The 19659-nt window shown below is 42.7% G+C and overlaps 1 protein-coding gene across 2 annotated transcripts; it reads right to left on the reverse strand.

Moving 5' to 3' along the window:
• Positions 1 to 1851: 1851 nt before the first annotated feature.
• LOC111838641 (insulin-like growth factor-binding protein 2-A) lies at positions 1852 to 15890 on the reverse strand. Of its 2 annotated transcripts, none has more exons than XM_023801854.2 (4): positions 15424 to 15890; positions 5275 to 5441; positions 3248 to 3388; positions 1852 to 2578 (listed from the first exon to the last, which is right to left on the reverse strand). In XM_023801854.2, exons 1-4 carry the CDS (start codon positions 15782 to 15784, stop codon positions 2420 to 2422), a joined length of 828 nt encoding a protein of 275 aa, XP_023657622.1. In that variant the 5' UTR covers positions 15785 to 15890; the 3' UTR covers positions 1852 to 2419. The 2 variants fall into 2 exon arrangements, with proteins under 2 accessions (XP_023657622.1, XP_023657621.1); XM_023801853.2 differs by having other exon boundaries at positions 5275 to 5444; positions 15424 to 15888.
• Between the last annotated feature and the right edge of the window lie 3769 nt (positions 15891 to 19659).

A 19659-nucleotide genomic window follows, 5' to 3' on the forward strand; every position in this document is an offset into this window, starting at 1 on the left:
TTTTTCTTATGTCATTTCAATTTATTTAAACTGAAAGGGTGCCACACACACACACACACACACACACATACTATATATGCCATCCTTTCAGTTAAATTTCTTGTGGAAACAGCATATAAGCCTCCACCAAAATGGCTATGGAAATTTCCAGAAATTTCCAGAATAACCCAAGCAAATTCTCCTGCTTCATGATCTCCAGGCCACTGCATAGAGGAACATCCTTTGTTCAGCTTTTTCTTTGTTAGAAGGAATACATTTTTCTTTTTTAAAACTTTGATATTTTACAAATATAAAAAAGCAAGGACATCGGCCAGAAGAACACAGGTAATATCTGTTTAATGATATACTGCATATCAGGACAAGACTTACACCAAATTAATATATCTTCTCATACATTTCTAACTTTCTTTAATAGCTACATGTATGCTTCTCCATTTAAATGCAGATGTAACACGAACGTGACCTTCACTGAGGTGGCCTTATATAAACTGAGCTGTTGTGAATCTTCTCGTGTCATCCTTTCCAAACACTGGAGAGAACGCAAGGTAAGCAAGCAACACGTAGGGCACACGGCGTTCTCGCTTCACTGTCGAAATTCCCCATGTCACTGGTGTGACACTGTCCAAACAGAAAGCCGGCTCTGATGGCTGACGCCGGTCTAACGCACCAGCAGATGGGGAATACTCCTGCCTTGCCCCACCCTGCCGGCCCGTGCTGGCCAATCAGAAGCCGGCACGGGCCACAGGCGCAGAACCCGCTTTGTCTCCAAACTAGGCCAAGCTCAAACTACCGGAAAATTCACTGTACAACCGGGGAGGGAAAGGGAAACACGCCGGCACCCGCCCAAGCAGTTGCGGCCGAAATGGACCTGACTTCACGGCAGGTCTCAGTCCCCACAAAAGCTGTGCTTGTGTGACTGACTGCAACCTAGGGTGTCACAGTGAGAAACCCCATTAAGCTGGAAATCTAATCAGGAAAAATGCGCTGTCCCACAGACACACAGGTGGACAATGCGGACACAGCTGGCCAGTGCAGTGTGACATTTGTTTCAGAATTATAATTAATTAGGCCTTATTATTATTACTATTAATGGTTTTTGAAGATTTCAGCTGTGGAAGAGTCAGGACAATATCATTTTCATTTAAAAATTACTACAATGATTATAAGACTCCTGATGCATGGGCGTGTAAATAGGGAGCTTGATTGTTTTGGAATGCAGGTATTGTGAAGAGTGCTTGGATGGGGCCCTGTGAATTTTCTGGGGTATTAAGGACTCTTTCTTAAATTTGTCATTTCAGGAAGGTCCAAAAGTATGTTAGAGCTCATCAGAGTCACCCCAGAGAGTCATGAGCCATGCCACGCCCTGGGCCTGCCGCTACCGGTTGTGGATTTGCAAAGGCTATATTTACATCAAGTCAAACCCATGTAATATCGCATCTGTCAATGTTGGGCTCCCGTCCTAATCTCGCCTTCTGTCAGCACTTCGTTAGTAAAGCCACCCTCTCCATCCCTCCCCAGGACGGTGTCACATGGCTGGGTGCGGGGAGCGACTGGGTGAAGGGGGAACGAGGTCTTTCCAAGCGGCATGCTTTCCGTGCCGCCCCACAATCCCTGGCAACGGAGCTGGCACCCAGCAGGGCGCTCTCTGAGGGTGGCACCAATGCTAGTGGGGGGGGGGGGTGCACGGCAAGGCCACGGGGGGCAGTATAGCTACGCTGAAGGAGGTGTGTATGGGAGGATGCATGGGGGGGGGGGGGGGGGGGTGGGTGGGCAAGTGAAGTGTCCCAACACAGAGGCAGAAAAGTCTTCAGAATTCCAGAAAAATCTATAGAAAACCAGGCTAAACGGGACTGTCTGGCACAGAGCACGCATTTATTGAGAAGCCGTGAGATTAAAAGTTGAATAAGCAGAGGAGCGACTTGGCCTGGACAGCAACACCAACAGAAACGGAAAGCTGGGCTGCTGAAATAACAACACAGCCGAATGCACAAAGTACAGATGCCTGAAAGGCCTGTTTTTATACCCCCTGTCTACAAACAGGAGAATGCAAAGCCAGCCGTACTCTGGTGTATGTCGAGTCTTATCACATCTGCATTTGAAATGAGTGAATGACCATGCTTTCGACAATGCTCTCTAATCGGTTGTTCTTTGCCTGCTTAATCCTTCATGTTTTTTTTTTTTTGTTTTAATTTTTTTTTTTTTTGCTTTAATATGCCATGACATGAACACTCAATTCTGTTAACTTGCAATATTACTGAGGATTGATCGAATACATTTTATACCAAAGAAGACAACACAAGCACGCAAACACATACACACATCTGTAACTCGCTTAGCTGTTTGAAATCCTGGCTCTTCCATCTCCTTTTTTTGGATTTTTTTTAAAGGCTCCCTTAGGGTGACGGGATCAGGGTCCGTACTATTTCTGTGGGGAGACAGGGGGCTCTGTCTCTGGCCCTCCAAGGTACTGGCTACAATTGGGGTCCCCTCTCACCATGGGCGACGCTGGGATCTGCCGTCCGGTGTGGGGATTGACACACCAGCATTCACCCCTCTGTCCATGCACCGACATCTTGCACTAAAATACACAACACGGGATGTGGAGATCAGTGAGGAATATTATCATTTAGGGGGAGGGGCCTGGTGGGGGGGCGGGGCTCGGGTGTCATGTTACACTAACAACATCTGATATTTGGTTCATTTGTAAGGGCATACTCTGTCGCCCCCCACTGAGTGCCGAGAAAATGAGGTCACAATAGATTGGGATACACTTCAATCCAGTGGGAGCCAAATGTGCAAAAAATTGTTTTTTTCCCTCAACGACAAAGAACAAAAAGTGACAGTTATAGTAATTAGAGAGTGTCTTTGGAAACAGCCTGCACATCAAAATAACAAAGCACTTCACTCATTTCACTGGGCTGTTGTCCTTGTTTCACTTTAAATAAAAGAAGCTAAATTTAATTACTGTCTCATACTACATCTTTCTGATTTTAAAAGTAATTCAACTAGTGAAAAAGTTATGCAAGATATTTCCTTTGTCATTTTTTATGTTTATTTTCATTCATGATAACTCCAGAAGCACATATTGCATGGTTTTCATTATCTGTATAAAGTTTGAATCTTTAGAATCCTGCTATAATTATTTAGTGTGAAATTGTTTTTATTTAGTTAGTAGGGACAACACCTAACTAGTGTTACTGACCCAAATGTGTAAGACCAAAGGCTTAGGCAGGACCCAGGACCTTACCTGCTTCAGGTTGTACTGCCCCCTCTTGTCACAATTGGGAATGTGCAGGGAATACAGATCTTCCAGGGGGCCCCTGTTCTCACTGAAGGGCATTTTGGAGATCCGCTCCAACACCTGGTCCAGCTCCTGTTGACACTGGCTCTGTGGACCCAAATCAAGTGGTCAGGACTGGTTCCAGGGAGTCACCTAGTGTGCAGTGGTTCTCAACGGGGGGGCACAGCCCACTAGGGGGCCTCAACAAAGACCAAGGGGAGAGGCAACATGATTTATTCAAAAAGCATGGAAAAAAATCCAACATTGCTCAAGCTATGGCGGGGCAGTAGTCAGTTTATCAATATATTTTTTAAACCTGTTATCCATATACTTTAATCCTGAGTTAAAAGTAGGGGTTTATTGAAGATCTTTAATTGACACCAACGGTATTCTTCCCCGGTTGCACACTGTATGACAGCTTCGTTCTTGGGGTTACACTGAATCCCAGAATTCATAGCTAAATTCAAACCATTCAGTTAGCAACATCTCACAGAGAAGCTGATGGAGGGGAAAGGTGAGGAATCACTGTGACTTGGTTCATTTTGTGTCACTCATTGTTAAAAAATAATGGAAGTTGCAATAGATCTTCTATTTTGTTGAAGGCCAATACCTTAAAATTAGGGTCGTTTTAGTTCTTATGCACGTTTAATGGTTGTCAAGCTTCTGATTTTAGAGCCATTTGCCAAATACCGTTTAGATGTAAATATTTGTTTTATCTTCTGTTTTGAGAGTAATGTCATAAACTGAGAAAAAATGAATGTCGTGGACACAGTGGAGTGATTTTTTTTTGGGTTACATTCAAAGGAAATTACTTAGTTTGGCTGCAAAACCAAATTATAATGTGTTTATATTAATAAACTGGCAATATTTCTCATCACTGCAGAATGCATACAAGAAACAGGAAAGGTTGAGAACCACTGCCCTAGGGGATTTGGCCCCCTGCTCCATGTGGCGAGACCCCCTTCATCAAAGAGGCCCTCTGACAGAGGCTGCTCTCCGCTTGGATCAGGATGAGAGATTGCCCGGCTCTGGGCAGCTGCCAGGACCTCATCCATATCACACGGATGGAAAGCACCCAATCGCGTCGCCGTGTTGCACGGCCGCTTCCAGACGTGATGTAATCTGACATGCTATGAAAACTCACAAAAAGTCCTATTAAGATTTCATGACATACTGTCTAATGGATGTCTGTAATTTATGGAAACCCTTCCCCTGAAAAAGGGGAAAAAATTATTTTTGGGTTACCCTACTTGGCATCTGCTCATTTCACCATACTCATTATTATTAATGTTGGTACGTGCTAATAGTCACTCATGTACTTTTTTGTGTGGGAAAATCTTCAAAAAAAATTTAGCAGGTCGGAGCATTTGCAGATTCCATACAAGGATTACAGTGCATTTCTAGCTAGTCTGAACTAGCTTCAAAATCAATATTCACAGGTGGTGATTAGCAAAGAAAACCATTACTTGACAAGGTTTAACGCTGCCCTGCTGTAAAAGAACAAGTTAACAATTTTGTTATAAATTAATTGGAAGATTTTATGTTCTGCCAGTTATGTAGCTCTTAAAAACCTCATTTTGTTAGGTGTTAAAGGCAACAAAATTGGGATACGTAACCGGAAAACTACAGAACACAATCCTGGAAATTTTAATGGTAATGGAAGCATTTAGCATGAATGTTTCGCTGCAACAGATTTTTCCAATACCCAAAGCCTGGATATTTGCCTATAGCTCTTTTTGAAGCATAGAGCTGCTTCGGGAGTTGAGTGGTTACCCAACATTCATGTGTGTATGTAAACAACACCAGAAGAGGGCACTGGTGTGCTAGATTATTGCAGGTCTTAGTCAGGGGTAACCTTGGCATTTGATACATGTATAAAGGCTTCTTCAACCAATGCTGGCTACAAAGAAGCTTCTACTTCAAAAGTCATCTTCAGCTGAAGGACTGTCCCCTATAGCTGACCCCACGGGCGATCTCACTGAATGTGGACTCACCAGCTTTACGGGAGGAATTTTGACTTCTTCTGCCCTGTTGGATTTCATTTTGGTCTTCAGCTCCTGTCGGTGGTGCCGGACTGCGTTCTTCTTGGGGTCGTCTTTGGTGGGCCTCCTCTCAGATGAGCCCTCCGTCAGGCTGATCACGGATTGGTCCAGCACTTCCCCTGCTGGGCATCCAAGCATAATGTCAGACTAAAGCATCAAAAGGAAGCATTGAGGCTGGCATATGTCTGGGTAGAAGACCATGTGCTGGCTCGTCTCATACAATCAGCATTTTGTTAGGCAGATAGAACAATGGGATTGGAGGATAGGTCACATGACCTATCCTACAGTACATATGCACTGAGGTGCTGTAATTTGTCAGATAAGCTAACATTCAAAAACAGAAATACCTGAAAGAATGATACAAAAAAAAGTTACATCTATCCAGCCTTTTCCCCTCCCCTTATGCAGTACAGGGTCTTGGACGTCTTAAATCCACCATGTGTCCCTAGATTTTGACAGGACCCTTAAAGTTAATACAACATCCCTAGCATCTGCACAGGAAAGCAGATAAGGACACCGTAAAATCCAAAAAGTTTAAACATTGACAAACACAACCTTCCTGTCATCCCTATCAAGGCTGCTTTTTATTTGTATTTTTTGCAGAGCCATGCTGGAGAAATCGTTTTTGGGATTTTGGGGGGGGGGGGGGGGAGGGGGGTGTACTCATGTGACCCACCAATGTTTCCTTTGCTTTATCTACCCTTCCTGAATGAGCACGTTCCTCAGAAGGTGACAGGAATGCTTGAGATGGCAGTGTATTGACGCATACATACAAATCACCTCAGTTCACCTTACGTGCTTTTGGACTGAGATATGAAACATATACACACAGTCACCTTAAGAAAAAAACTAAAGGAAAAATGAAATGCTACAATTTAGATATTTAATGAAGAAGATTATTTCAAGTGTTGGCTAAAGAAACACTATTTATTATAGCATATATTACTTTAGTTCCCAGTTATCAATAATTCACAAATGTATGCTCATGTATAGTGCATTATATATACCTTCAAAATGCAGTATGATACATTGATAAAGATTTATAAACATGGCTATGACTATTTATAGAAAGACATAACCCATATCATTATATTGCATATTATATTATATACCATATATTATTATGCATTATGAATGCTTTATGAAGCTCTCATCTATAATGCACCATCATAATGCATTATAATGGCTTACACTGACCAGGGATGAAGGTAGCTATAATCCATTATGATGACTGGTTTAAGTAAAGTATTACCATAGGCTTTAATAACTGATGCCAATCAATGCGTTTCTTAACCTGAACTTTACCTGTAGACTCATTCATATTTTCCCAACATGTAACACTCGGTTTGTTAGCTTACGAAGGATCACTGTACCTGCAGTACTTGAAAAACATATCATCATAAACACCAGCTGTTACCTGTCTTTTGAAATTCTTAGCTAGGTGAAGCATTACATTACTATTCAGGAGAAATTTCAGTAACACAGTACTTAAGCCCATGCTTTTAGTAATTTATAAACACATTCATAACAAATAATGATGTATTTATATATCATTATAAGCATGGCTATAACTATTCATCAAAGGGCATAACACATTATACCCATGTGCATTATGGATTATGAATGCTATAGATACCTTCATAATTCATTATAATGGTTGGTTTAATAATTAAGGGTGCTTTTGTATTGCATTATAAAGGTGCATTATAGATGAAACATGGTTATAATGTGTTGTGCATTTTTATAAATATTTATAGCCATGTTTATGATGCTTTATTAATGCATTATAATGCATTATGAATGTATTTATAAATGACAAAAAACATGGGCTTAAGGAAAGTGTTACCGAGATTTCATATTGTTTCAAACTAAAGCAGATGCTGTCATAACTGAAAATCGCTACATATTTCAAATATGAGGCTTGCCGATAGTGGACTCACACCTACAATCATATTTTTCATATAAAGATATTTGTAGCTGAGTGCTTTTCAGTGGAGAAGTTTTAGCTGAAGGCCTTGCTTCGCTGGTTAGGTGTCTCCAAAGCCACATCCTCCATCAGTGCTTTTTCCTGTCTCGCTTTAGTGACAGACCTCAGAGGAGAATAGGGAGAAGCTGAGGTAATGAAACTTCCACCAACAAAGAACCCCACACAGTAATTGAGATGCCTTGCACGATGTCATGTATGGCTCTTAAAACAGCCTGACGCATTGTTCGCCCCAACCCCCATCTGGTGCTCTACTGTTTGACATCCAACTAAACATGAAAGGACTAAGAATAGTGCTTGCTTCCTTAAGCGACTTTCTCCAGGACCCCCTTCATGGTGCAGCCAGCACCTGGCATTACACTGCATCCTAAGAATCTGTGCTTCTGCATCTCCACGCCTGCCTGGACACCTCCAGGTCCAGCTGGCTTGCTCCAAAATCAAGTGCTGTCCAGGCACAGGAGGAACTGAAAGCTTGGCCATTCCAGTTGGCGGCGTCACAATGACAGATGTAGTCTGCAGAGGGAAGAAACTTATACAAATATATTCCATGTTCTACTAAACATGATGAAAAACAACTTCAATACATAGACAAAAAAAGCCTCAACTCTCAAGGTATGTTTCAAGCCTGCGTTTTTGTCATTATGCTGCTCTGAGGCCACAGAGGGCACCCCCCTTCAATCCCACCCCACCCCCACCCTCCTAAATTCCCTGCAGCCCTGCCCCCGGCCGCTTTTCCCACTGAGGCACAGCTCAGACATGAGAACACTTGCACGAACTTCAATTCCTTGAAAGTATAAACACTGACGGAATCAGCTTTGTACCATCCCTATGAACTCTACCATCAAAAAGAAGGGACAGGGGCTGGGGTGGACAGAAGGGTTGTTTTTCCACAAATGGGGTAGAGGTCAAGTGTGCTGGGAGAAAATGTTATGGCAGAAAAATACTGACCCTGGAGCAGTTTACTAGGACTACGTAGATGCCTGCTTATGTAAGATCGGGTCTTTTCAGGACCCAACCCAACAAAGAGATGCAAAAAATAAAAATTGAACGTACAGCTGTTTCCTTACGCTAGTGCTCCAGTTAAATGTCCACTATTGCTCAAGTTCTTTCACTAACCGTTAAATTGGAATACCGCTGTGATTGGCAGACGTCCAGAAGCCCTAGCACCAGTTTGTCGGTGCTTGGTGTACCAGCTATTACAGGGTTTGGCTGAGCCTGAAGCACTTCAGGGTGACTTTCGGGTGGGTCAAGTGGCTCGACCCAAGAGCACCATGTCCTTATCTGCATTTACAATGGCCATGTTTACGACATCTAAGGCAGAAGGGGGATAGGCGGGAGACACGGTTGAAGGTCATATCAACTGAAATTCATTAATCACAAGAAAACTCTTGAGTTCCTGTGGCAAAAAAGTATACTTCAAGCTGAATGAGTACTTAAAAAGAGCCCAGGAGCATGATACTGGAGCACAGAGAGGTGGATAATCCCATAGAAACGCTATAATAAATTACACTGCATGAACCACAAAACTATGGAGATTTTAACATACAACTAAACAGGACTGTATTTCAAACCACAGCAAAGGCTCGTATAATGGATTTTTAAGAGCATCAAAACTCATCAACTTATGGATTGGTATAGATACACAAGGCCAACTCATGCCTCTGGTATCCTTTGATGCACTACAATATCAGTCAAAAGTCTAGACACGCCAAACCGCATACAAAGGAGAGTGATAGTGTCACATCACATGACCTGGCCGCCTAACCTAAACACAGTAGAGATGGTTTTTTAAAGTTTCGAGTTTGACCAGAGAGTGAAGGAAAAGCAGCCAATGAGTGCTCAGCATATGTGGGACCTCCTTCAGGACGGCTGGACAAGCATCCCAGGAGGCCGCCTCATGGAACTGGCATAGAGGAGAAATCAGGGTCAGCCAGTCCCTGCAGCAAATGGGGTTAAGGGTCTTGCTCAAGGGCCCAATGGTGGGGTTACTCTGCCAACCACAGAATTTGAACCACAGTCTCCTGAGTCCCAATCCACAGAGCCCCCCCCCCCCCAACATTTTTTTTACTTTGTTTCTGGTCCTTGCATGATCCATATATGTTATTTCAGAGTTTTTATGTTTGTATAATTATCCTAAAATTTATAGAATAGAATAGTAAATATAGCTTTCTCTAGGTAGGAGTGTCAAAACTTTTGCCTGGTACTCTTTATGAAAGGTTGATAGCATCCTGTCATTCTATGCAGACATACCAAAACAAAAGGAAATCACAAACGAGTAGAAGAACTTGTCCCTTCCTTAGTCTGCCAGCGTTCAATGGCTGAAGCCGATCTCCTTTGGATTCCTTCCAGTGATTTTGTGGAAAGACGTCGACAGGATCAGTAAAGTCATGCTCCGCTGAGCCTGAAGGCTCTTTGTTTCCTTCTATTACATAATCTCCGCTGTGTCCAAGAGTAACATATAACTGCTTGATGGAGGAAACCTGACTCAACAGAAAGGGTCAGACCTCTGCATGCTGGGATCAGGGTGGTAGCACAGAGTGTCCCGCACTGGAATCGATGCTATCAGCATGTGTCTGACCAACATCAAAGCCTGTCCCAAAGTATCCCCAAGATCCCATCAATGACGCATGCGCCCCATCCATTATCATGTGATGATTCAGCCAATTAAGTGAAGCAAGTGCAGTTCGAAGCCTGGAACACACCAATCTGATTTTAGGCCATGGATTTTAAGCTGTCAGTAGCTGCCTGTCGGGCCGGTGTGTGAGCCACGGTCGGACATGGTTGATCCCCATTGGCCCTGTCTTGGCCAATTGAGTTGTTGAAATGGCATTGAAGCTAGCTGGTGAAACTGAGTTCTCTGATTGTGCCCCAACCGTCACCTCTAGGCATGCCAGTGTACTCCAGAAAAAAAATTCACAATCAACAGGAGAGGATGGGAGCCAATCGTTCACCAACCTTGGTTGGCACTAATGTTTGTTGACTTGTGTACCCAACTTTAAACAGAAGCATTCTTCTGTTCCTTGTTAACGAAGAGATAGCACATTAGTGTTTAATTAGAGGAAAGTAACCTGTACCTGCCGCTGGCATTTTTCTTCCTATCCCATGCCAAAAAACTGTAAATAGAGATGGCCTACACTACAATAATAAATCACACCAGTCTTGGAACTTAAACTGATGATCCAGCAGAATCCATTTGACTAAATTTAAATGCAAGCCCAGAAAAACTTATCTGTTATCTAGATATATGAGCATCTCAATCCCCGCTACAGCAGAACAGAACTTGCACATGTATGTTTGCATTAAAATCTGTGCTGCTTTGCAAACTCCAAAAAAATGAACAGAGCACTACCTCTGTCAATGATTGACACGCTATTGATATTTTAACACAGTGATTAGATGAACAAGGCAGGAGGGAAATGGGAGTTCCGTTAACTTTGCTTCAAGGTGGTAAATGAGAGGTCTAGTGCATGTAAATAAATCTGATCCTCGTTCAAGGCCGTGGTGTCCCCTTCATGTTGAAAAATACCTGCAACCAGGTGGTTCTTTAATTGACAAAAGCACCATAATAATGGTAATTATTGCTTCCATTCAGATGCTCAGAAACTTGATGACAATTCCAGATTGTCACGTCTTTACACACTGTCAGCTTATAATCTGATTTAGCCGTGCACCTCGCATCCGTGTGCAAAATAAGCAGAGGCTGAAATATTCTATCACTGCCAATTACATGTAATATTAAATGATTATTAACATTTGTGCTATTTTATCAATTCTAGGCAGGGACCCCTTGAAAGCATATCATACCGGACCTCCAAGCCAGACCAATCCAATTACATTCTAAATTATTTAAGCCCAATGTCACTCATGGGCCCTTGAAATCATCCTAGCCCCCCCCCACCCCCCTTTACAGCCTTCCTTCTTCTTAGCTTTCATATAAATAAAGAAAGGCTTTCAGCACAAAGAATATCTCAGAAAGGTGTGCCTGTCTTTTATAGAATGTATTGTATTTAAAGCTGAACCTGGCAGTTACTTATGGAAAATTGATTTAAAATTCATGCCCAAACGCGATGCAGCACGACTAGTCAATGATTGGCTGTGGAGTGAAATAAACATCAGTGTTATGCTGAAGTTAGCATACATAGGTTGCACCTCAGGACTTTTCTTCAGTGCCAAAATGACAGGTGGCCTCTATTGTTCTGTCAATGTTCCTTAAAATCACTAAAACAACATGTAATTATCGGTAAACTGAAACTCGAAGCATGACGCATTTGGGTAACTGCAGTTTCTTCTTGCGTGTCAACCATTACAAGAGCGCGCATGGCGAGGCTCTTACTTAATGCAAAATGACTTCAAATGACTCCTGTGAAACTGCCTGGTGCGAAAAATTAAATAAGCATTTCATACAGAGACAGAACCCATTTCAAATCCACAGTCAGGGCTTAGAATTTGCTTTGTCGCGTTTGACCTGAATTCACACTACATTGCCAGGATATTTATTTTATTCAATACACTCCCTAACACTATATATACACCAAGCTTGGTACAATAAACTGCATGTGTCTATGTGAGTGTGTTTCTATCAAAGCCAGTTGTCACAACAAGCCAGTTATGCTTCTTCTAAACCCCAGAATATACACAGCTCATACTGTCCCACATCCTGAAGAGTACAACTGTAAAGTTGTTAAGTAGTTGCATAAAAATATATACATAAATAAAAGCCACACCACTCTCCTGTATTGACGCTGAAGGCACAGTCAGCTCTGAGGCCTGGGACTGTTTGCTGAAACATCATTGAAGTTTGGGCTTCCGTTCTGCCATCACTTTTCCAGCCAGCAGGGGGTGCTTGACTGATGTCCCAGGGACACGGCGAGAACTCCTGCCCCTCCTCTGACGGCTTGACACCTCATTGGTTTTGGGATTGTGAATTATGCTGGCCAGAAAGCAAGGAGATTTAAGGAGAGGGTACTAGTCCTGACACGCAAACGCCGTGCATCACACTTGTTCACCTCAACTCCAGCCCACCTCCCATACAACTAATTAGGCCCCTCGTGGGGGAGTCAGAAGGAGGGAGCCAGGAGTAAGGCCCCCACAGGTCTCCAAAGGTAATTACAGAGCACATGACAAAGAGGAAGAAAGCGAGAGAGAGGGAGAGAGAGAGATGAAAAAAAAGAGAGAAAAAAATTGTGGAGAGAACACGGTCCAGGACCCTCTTCCATTTCATGCACTAGGACTGAACATTCCTGTGAACTAAAGGCACAAAAAATGTGCACTCAGGTAGAAGAGAACACAGGACTTCACAGGAACATTTCTCCATAGCGCCGCAGAACTGGTAGCTTTGATCTTTTCCTCCGTCTGAGCAGAACTTGAGTAACTGAAAAATGCCACGGAGGATAAAAGGAGCCAGGAGTCTATTTCGGCTCAGTCCAACTCAATTCAAATTACTTCCACTTTTTAAAATTCTACCATCAGTATCTAGCATATTCAGGAAAAATATCTCTAGTATGAGCTCTCCTTAAAACTAGATCAATGAACCCTCATAATGACTGTTCACATGTACAAGGTCAAAAGCCATATGTGCAATATAACCTTTTCTCAAGAACAGCAGCAGCTTAGAAACCGAACTACACTGTACTGCCCGCTCAGAGACTTCTGCTGCCACTTTGTGTGAAAGGGAGAATAGGAAGGGAAGCAGAAGCCAGGGAAAGACACTGGGTGAGGCTTGAATGGGCTTGCTCAGATTCATGTTGTTTCAGTCCTGGATGCCTCCGACAGCCCCGAAGCAGCAGGAATACAATGCGTCCCTTTGACTGGAAAAGAACAAGCCCATGGAAAATGCTCAAAAAAATAAATAGAGAAAGAAAAGAAATTATCTGTTCCAGCTTTAGATCTGGGAGGGGAGGTCAAGGTAAGAGCGACTGCAAGGAGGCAACCTTAGGTAGGCACTAGAATGTGCATCGAGTAGCAGTTTTAATTCAGGGGGATTGGGGGGAATGCATATGTGACCGGATGATGGCACAAAGTGAAGTACAACATCATTACACCTTGGTGAACTTGGTCGTGTGGCCAACGTTGCGAGACAGAATTCTGGAAGACTGGACTAGGGCCACCACCGGGGGGAGGGGGGGGACGGAGATGAGATGGGTATATTCTCCTGGTGACATGTGATAACCAGCAATGAACAGGTCGATTTGAGTAGTGGAGAGAAAATATAAGCAAGTCATTATAAGCAGCCATTGCGATGACGTAATGGCAGGTGGAGACTGTGGGGGTCCCTGCTTGGATCCTCATTGGCTGATGTTTTGTTGTTCATCACGCCTTCAACGCCACTTGGTCAAATTTGTTCCAACTCTTCCTGGCAGAATTTTCCAGACAGGCTTCGCTCCCTCCGCAGCATCTCACGGTGACGGTACGGGAGGCCGGTTATGGAACTCCGTGTCCCGGGATTCCTCGCTGCCTGAGCCTCTTCGACGAGATATGGGGATTAAGGCAGGCTATTGTGGAACCTCCTGCGGGTTCCACAAAACGCCCAGCATCACCCAGCATGTTTCTATCTGTGCACCACGCGGAGGGCTCGCAGGTCTCCGTGTCGGGTCACTCTTCCTGCCTTCCCTGGGAGAACACTTCTCTTCAGAGATGTGACCTATTTGTTTCAGGCCACAAAAGGGCCAGATTACTTCTTCCTGTTTCCACTAAGACCTGGACAACATCCACACACGTACCTTTCTGTGTAAGCCAGCGAGACCTCGCTTCCAATGATCATTCAGTGCGACTGACATTTCCTTAAAGTAATCCAATAAAGACTGTGAAAGCATGCTTGTGCACTTATTTAGACCAGATTGTTTAATTGCTTAGCAAGCACTTTTATCCAGAGCAGCCAAAATAGGCTGTAATCTTTAAAGACTGTTAAAGACAGATGCATCCATTTAATTGTGTTAAGTACTTTGCTCAAGGCAACAACAACAAGATGAATTAAACTGGCAACTTTCTGGTCCATTCCATTACCCTTAATGCCCAAAAACACGTCGTGATAAAAGAAATTAGCCAGCCTGTAGTAAACTTTCCAGCGAATTCACATGAAAGTAGGTCAAACTTCAAAGGTTCGCCATTCCAGTCATTGCTAAATCCTATTACCTTGTTTCACTTTATTTCCTTGGAAAGTCATAAAAGTCATGACATTAAAGTCAAATCCATTTTCAACTGAACTTCTAAGAATGCTATGGGTTCAAAGCAATTAATTCTATCAGAATTCATCTAAAAGGTCACGGTTTCACTGGGTCTCATTTTTATCTCACCCTGGGCTCAGCGCTCACTATAGTGATCTCTAAGATCTGGTGCAACTATCATAAAAAGATCATTTTTCAGGGAATTTCAAATGGTTAAGGTAAACTCCCAAAGTTAACGGCTCTACTCAAAGTGATATGCCTTTACAGAGGCTGATCCTGGCTGGCATGCTGGTACTTTAGAAGTCAACACACAGAGAAAAAAAATCCAGTGTGTGTTTGCTCTTCTTGTGGGAGGGGTCGATTTAGGTTACAGCGTTTAAGGGGCGGCAGTTCTGCCTCCCGGTGCCAAAAGATAGATCTGTTAGCGAGCTGGTGGCCGCATATACGCAAATCGCAAGCGCAGTCTCCCTTACTTGTATTATAAGTTCACTACCGACATGTAATTTAGGCTACTAACACGTGGGGGAAAGGGGGAAATAGGGAAATCCACTAGAGATGGACAAATCTGAGAATGCAAGATTTAGTTTCAATTATTATTATTATTAGTATTATTATTATTATTACTAATACTACTGCTGTTGATTTTTTTTGTTACTGCTGAATACTGGGACTGTGTGATAGCAACAGTACAATGTTATAGAAGCAAGCAAAAGAGCATCAAAGGCTAGCACGAATATTATTTAGTGCTTTTTAAGTCAGGTGCATTCCTTTCACATTTTTCAGAATATGTTAGAGAGTACAGGCGTCATGGGGGCAAATTCTGTATTACACATCGAAAGAAAGTAACAATGCAAATGCATAGAATTAATGCGCAAAATATGAATGAATGTCAGGATGGAAATAATAAGGCTCAGTGATTGCCCAGATGTGAGATGCATAGCTTGGGTAACTCACCACTCTGCTCGGGGTGATCAACACTTCCCAGGGGCTCTGCCTCCACTTTGCGTCCGCATCGTCCGAGACCTTTCACCAGCTGCTCCAGGGGCAGCTCCGAGTCCGGCTTCGGGTAACAGCGTAGCCCGCTGGAGCATCTTGGGGTGTAGACGCCGCACAAGTCGCCCTCCTGTCGGGCGCAGACTGGACAGCAGCCGCAGCCGGGCTCCCGCACGATCTCCGCACAAGTTTCCGTGAGCTTCGGGCATGCAGCCTGCCTCTCCGCGGTGCAGCTCGGGCAGCGAAAAACCACCTCCCCGATCAAGGTGGCCGGAAACGCCAGGGATGCCAGCAGCACGCTGCAGCCTATGTACGAGAGCATATTCGCTGGTGGCAGAGGGACTAATGGATATGGGCTGGAGGGGGCAAGTCCAGGTGGAAAAGTGCCGCTGTGTATGCGAACAGGTGAAGTCTCAGGGAGGTGTCCGCGGGGTCCTACCGCCTTCCCAATTTCACTGACATCATGCAGGAAGGCAGGGCTCCGCAACGCAATTTTATTCTGGATCCTTAAGACATGCATACATTTAGAACAGGAGTTAATTTCGGCAAGATTATTATTATTATTATTATTATTATTATTATTATTATTATTATTATTATTATGTAAAATGAAACCACAATAGTACTGATACAAACAATTACAAGACTAATAATGCACGTGTAAATTTAAAAAGTCAAAATATGAAATATTTAGTAACAGATAATGATATTTTATGACCTTTTGATGTAATTTGCTCGGGAAGTATAGACTAGAAGCATTTCTACTAGGTCTTGTTCTTGCATGAAACTTGATAACATACTAGCCTATTACCATTCTGAATTTCCTGAATTTCAGAATACTGTAGATTGAAATTAATGGATACATATAGAAAATTGTATATAGCAGTTTTTTAAAAAATTAATTATTGGATGTTTTGGAGTTATTCCGTCTGCAAGGAAGCCGTGTGCTATTTTCTGACTTGAAATCCCAAAAATAAATCGATAAACAGCACACGCTGAAAGATGCTGTGTTATGTGTGAATATGCCCCTTACACATCTGTCAACACTCCATTAAATCTGCACACTGCAGCCGAATTGGGTCCTTGGTTCTGTGTTCCCTATTGATTACTGTGGCGGAGAGCGGAGGTGTCACGCGAGCCCCCTAAACAAGCCCCCATTAAACCACAGTGCCCAGCAGTCTGACGCGGTTGCCCCGGAGACTAATAGCTGTTGATTTAAGGATTCAGAAATAGCCACTCAGTGTGTAATCTAACGCCCTCCAGCAAGCTACAAGATATAAATGAGGATTATTTTGTTTTGTGGGTGCTTACTGATTTTATAGTATTTATATTTATATTTATATTTATGGTATGCAGTTTGTTTTACCTTAGAAGATTTATTAGAAGGAGGCACTTTTTAGAAGCCAGTTTTAGAAGGAATTTGGATCCAGTGGGAATGTTTATGCAGAACCGTATATATGTATATATCTGTTATTTAAAATAGTGTGTTCCAGCGTGGAGCTGCAGTTTTATAAATACAGATTATAGACCGACTGGTCAGTATCATTATAAGGAAAATGCTCTCATATTTAGAAAGTATTAGATGTCTTATCGCTAATGGAATTCCGATTTTTTTTAAGGAATGTGTAGAAATGTATAGATTTGATCACCATAGATAAATGGTAGGGCTGTTATTCATATTTGTAGCTGACCTTCCTCAAATAACATAAGTAATTCTGACTTGCGTTCTTTAAAAATTTTATATATGGTTTTGAAGTTTTTTTTTTTTAATTTTTAAACTATTTAGCACTGTCAGATGTATAATGAATGTCTCCATGGACATTAGTGTTAAATTTGCATTTGTGATGAAGCATTTACAGAGCAATATCACTTGTTATATTACCTCGGAGCAGTTTTATCTAAAGATCATTCAGTGTGTAGGCTACCCCAGCCTCATGCCCTGTGCGTGTTGGGATATAGGCTCCCCCCACAGCGCTGACCATTCTAGGTAGTTGGAAGATGATCCAGGTCTGCCAACATTGTACCTGGGCGTTCATTGGACGCTCAGCCCAGCTACACCTAACCCTAGTCAACTCCTTGACAACCGTATGTTTGTGTTATTCACCCGCTTTGGACAAAAGCATCCGGCAAATGAAATTAATTGGATGAAACAAAGATGCGTCAAATTCATCTGTTTTTGTCCTGTGAGGGACCTTAGGGGTGTCGGAGGATTCTGGGAGCCACAAATTGACGGAGGCCCCCCACCCATCCCATACTCATCAAAATCTACCTTGGGGAGGGGGGAGGGGGGCAAGATGACATTTTGCCAGAATGCTCACTATTCCTACTTATGCCTCTGCCTGAGTGTCACCTGTTGCTTTTTTGTGTGCAAGTACCACAGATTTAAATACAACAGGTATTACACAGAGTCCATTTGGTCTGTGTCCAACGCTAACAGGCTTTGCCAGTACTGAAAATCTGTTAACAGTCCCTTATACTCCTCTTGCAAGAGTTCCAACTCTATAGCCCTCATTAAATGTGAGGCCACCTTTAATGTCCTTTGTTGGGAATGCTTAAGCAGACTTTGCAGCTTTACAGATCGTCAGAGCGACGCTGCCTTATTTACATCTTACCCTTCCAATAGCAGCAGGCCATTGAAGCTCGTTCACTCCAAGTAGAGAAGGAGATCCAAGGCATGTTGGGAGATTTATGTTCCTATTTGTTGGAGGAGCATAGTTTCTGTCGATGTTATCATTGGAAGACTTTAAATTTAGATATTTTCTTTACTTTGTGTTTTTGGGTAAGGCACAAACAGAGGGAAAATAACTAATTTGCATAATGTGAAGAGTGCCACAGGAACAGGCTAAGACTCTGCACAGCAGGGGATAAACAAACAAAGGGGTTTATTTTATGAAAACACAATACAAAAAATGGGATGAGACCACTTTAAGAACAGCCAGCTGAAATACAGCAACATGTAACTGAAAGCTTCTAGAACAGGAAGAAACCAAGTGACATTAAACCCAAGCAGATTGGCAACATGGCAAAGCTTCCCCTAAGCCATAACATGCCTCTCCTTCCCTCCCTAATCCACCGAACTGTGCCTCTAAGTAACACTAATGGCTCAGAGACTAACCAGAGTCAGCTGGGTTTCGTTAACCAGGTTACCCCTAGGCACAACTTTGTGATCACATGACAACAGAAATTCACGCAAACCCTGCTTCGGGTCATTGCTTTACCCTGACCGGCTCAAACTAGAAAGAGAAGAAAAAATTATTTCCTTTTTTGGATAAAAATCTGAGCCCCATGAGAAGTGCATAATCTATTTGTTTCAGTCAATCCTGCAGCTGCACTATATACAAAATATACAGCTTGAAATTTTAAAAGATGTAGCTGCATTTTAGATAACAGTTTTAGTGCTGGTTTGTTGTCCCTGTAGGCATTTCACGGTAAATAATCATAAGTACTGACAAATGGCTTGGAAACATGGGTGTCTTCACTGCTCTTTGACTTTATTACTTATTTTTTGTGTAACAGCCATGGCTAAGTGATGAGAAGATATTTTTTAGTAAAGGAGGCGGGCGTGTGTCATGGTCAGATGAAAAGAAGCTATTTACTGACCCTTGGTCTTTGCTGATCTCTCTGGAGAGCCAGTGTGAATGAAGCTGCCAGTTGGGGCAGCCTGAAACGTGAGGTAATGTCTGATATCCCTTCGCTCTGTGCCAGTGCTAACCCCAGTGTACCTTGTGGCCCAGGATCCACCTGGATTTGCATATTCATCTGTAGCTCAGTTATTTCTGTCCCGGCAAGAGCACCGGAAACCTGTGTTGTGCTGAAATGGAAATGGAAGCCCTCACATCCAAGGATGTCTGATCTTGCCATAAGATCTCCATGTCTGCAGAATGGTTGGCGGGCCTGTATAATGAGTTATAGATGATCCCATGAATGTAAAAGGCCCTTTCCAAAGAGTTTAAGGTAGACTGCTTTTAATCCAATTCATCCAGTATTATTAATCAAGGTCATGTACTAGATAGATTAGACAGACAGATAGACAGATAGAATAATATTCTTCAAAGTGTTCACTTTTCATTTGCACACCCAGATCCACATTTTCCATTATTTTGCAAAGGCAATAATTACTCACAGTGGGTTTGGCATAGTACATTTGGCAAATTGTAGTCTAATTGCTCTACCATTGTGTATTCCTAACTCATGACC

The sequence above is a fragment of the Paramormyrops kingsleyae genome, chromosome 16, assembly GCF_048594095.1.
Source record: "Paramormyrops kingsleyae isolate MSU_618 chromosome 16, PKINGS_0.4, whole genome shotgun sequence".
Classification (NCBI taxonomy): Eukaryota; Metazoa; Chordata; class Actinopteri; order Osteoglossiformes; family Mormyridae; genus Paramormyrops; species Paramormyrops kingsleyae.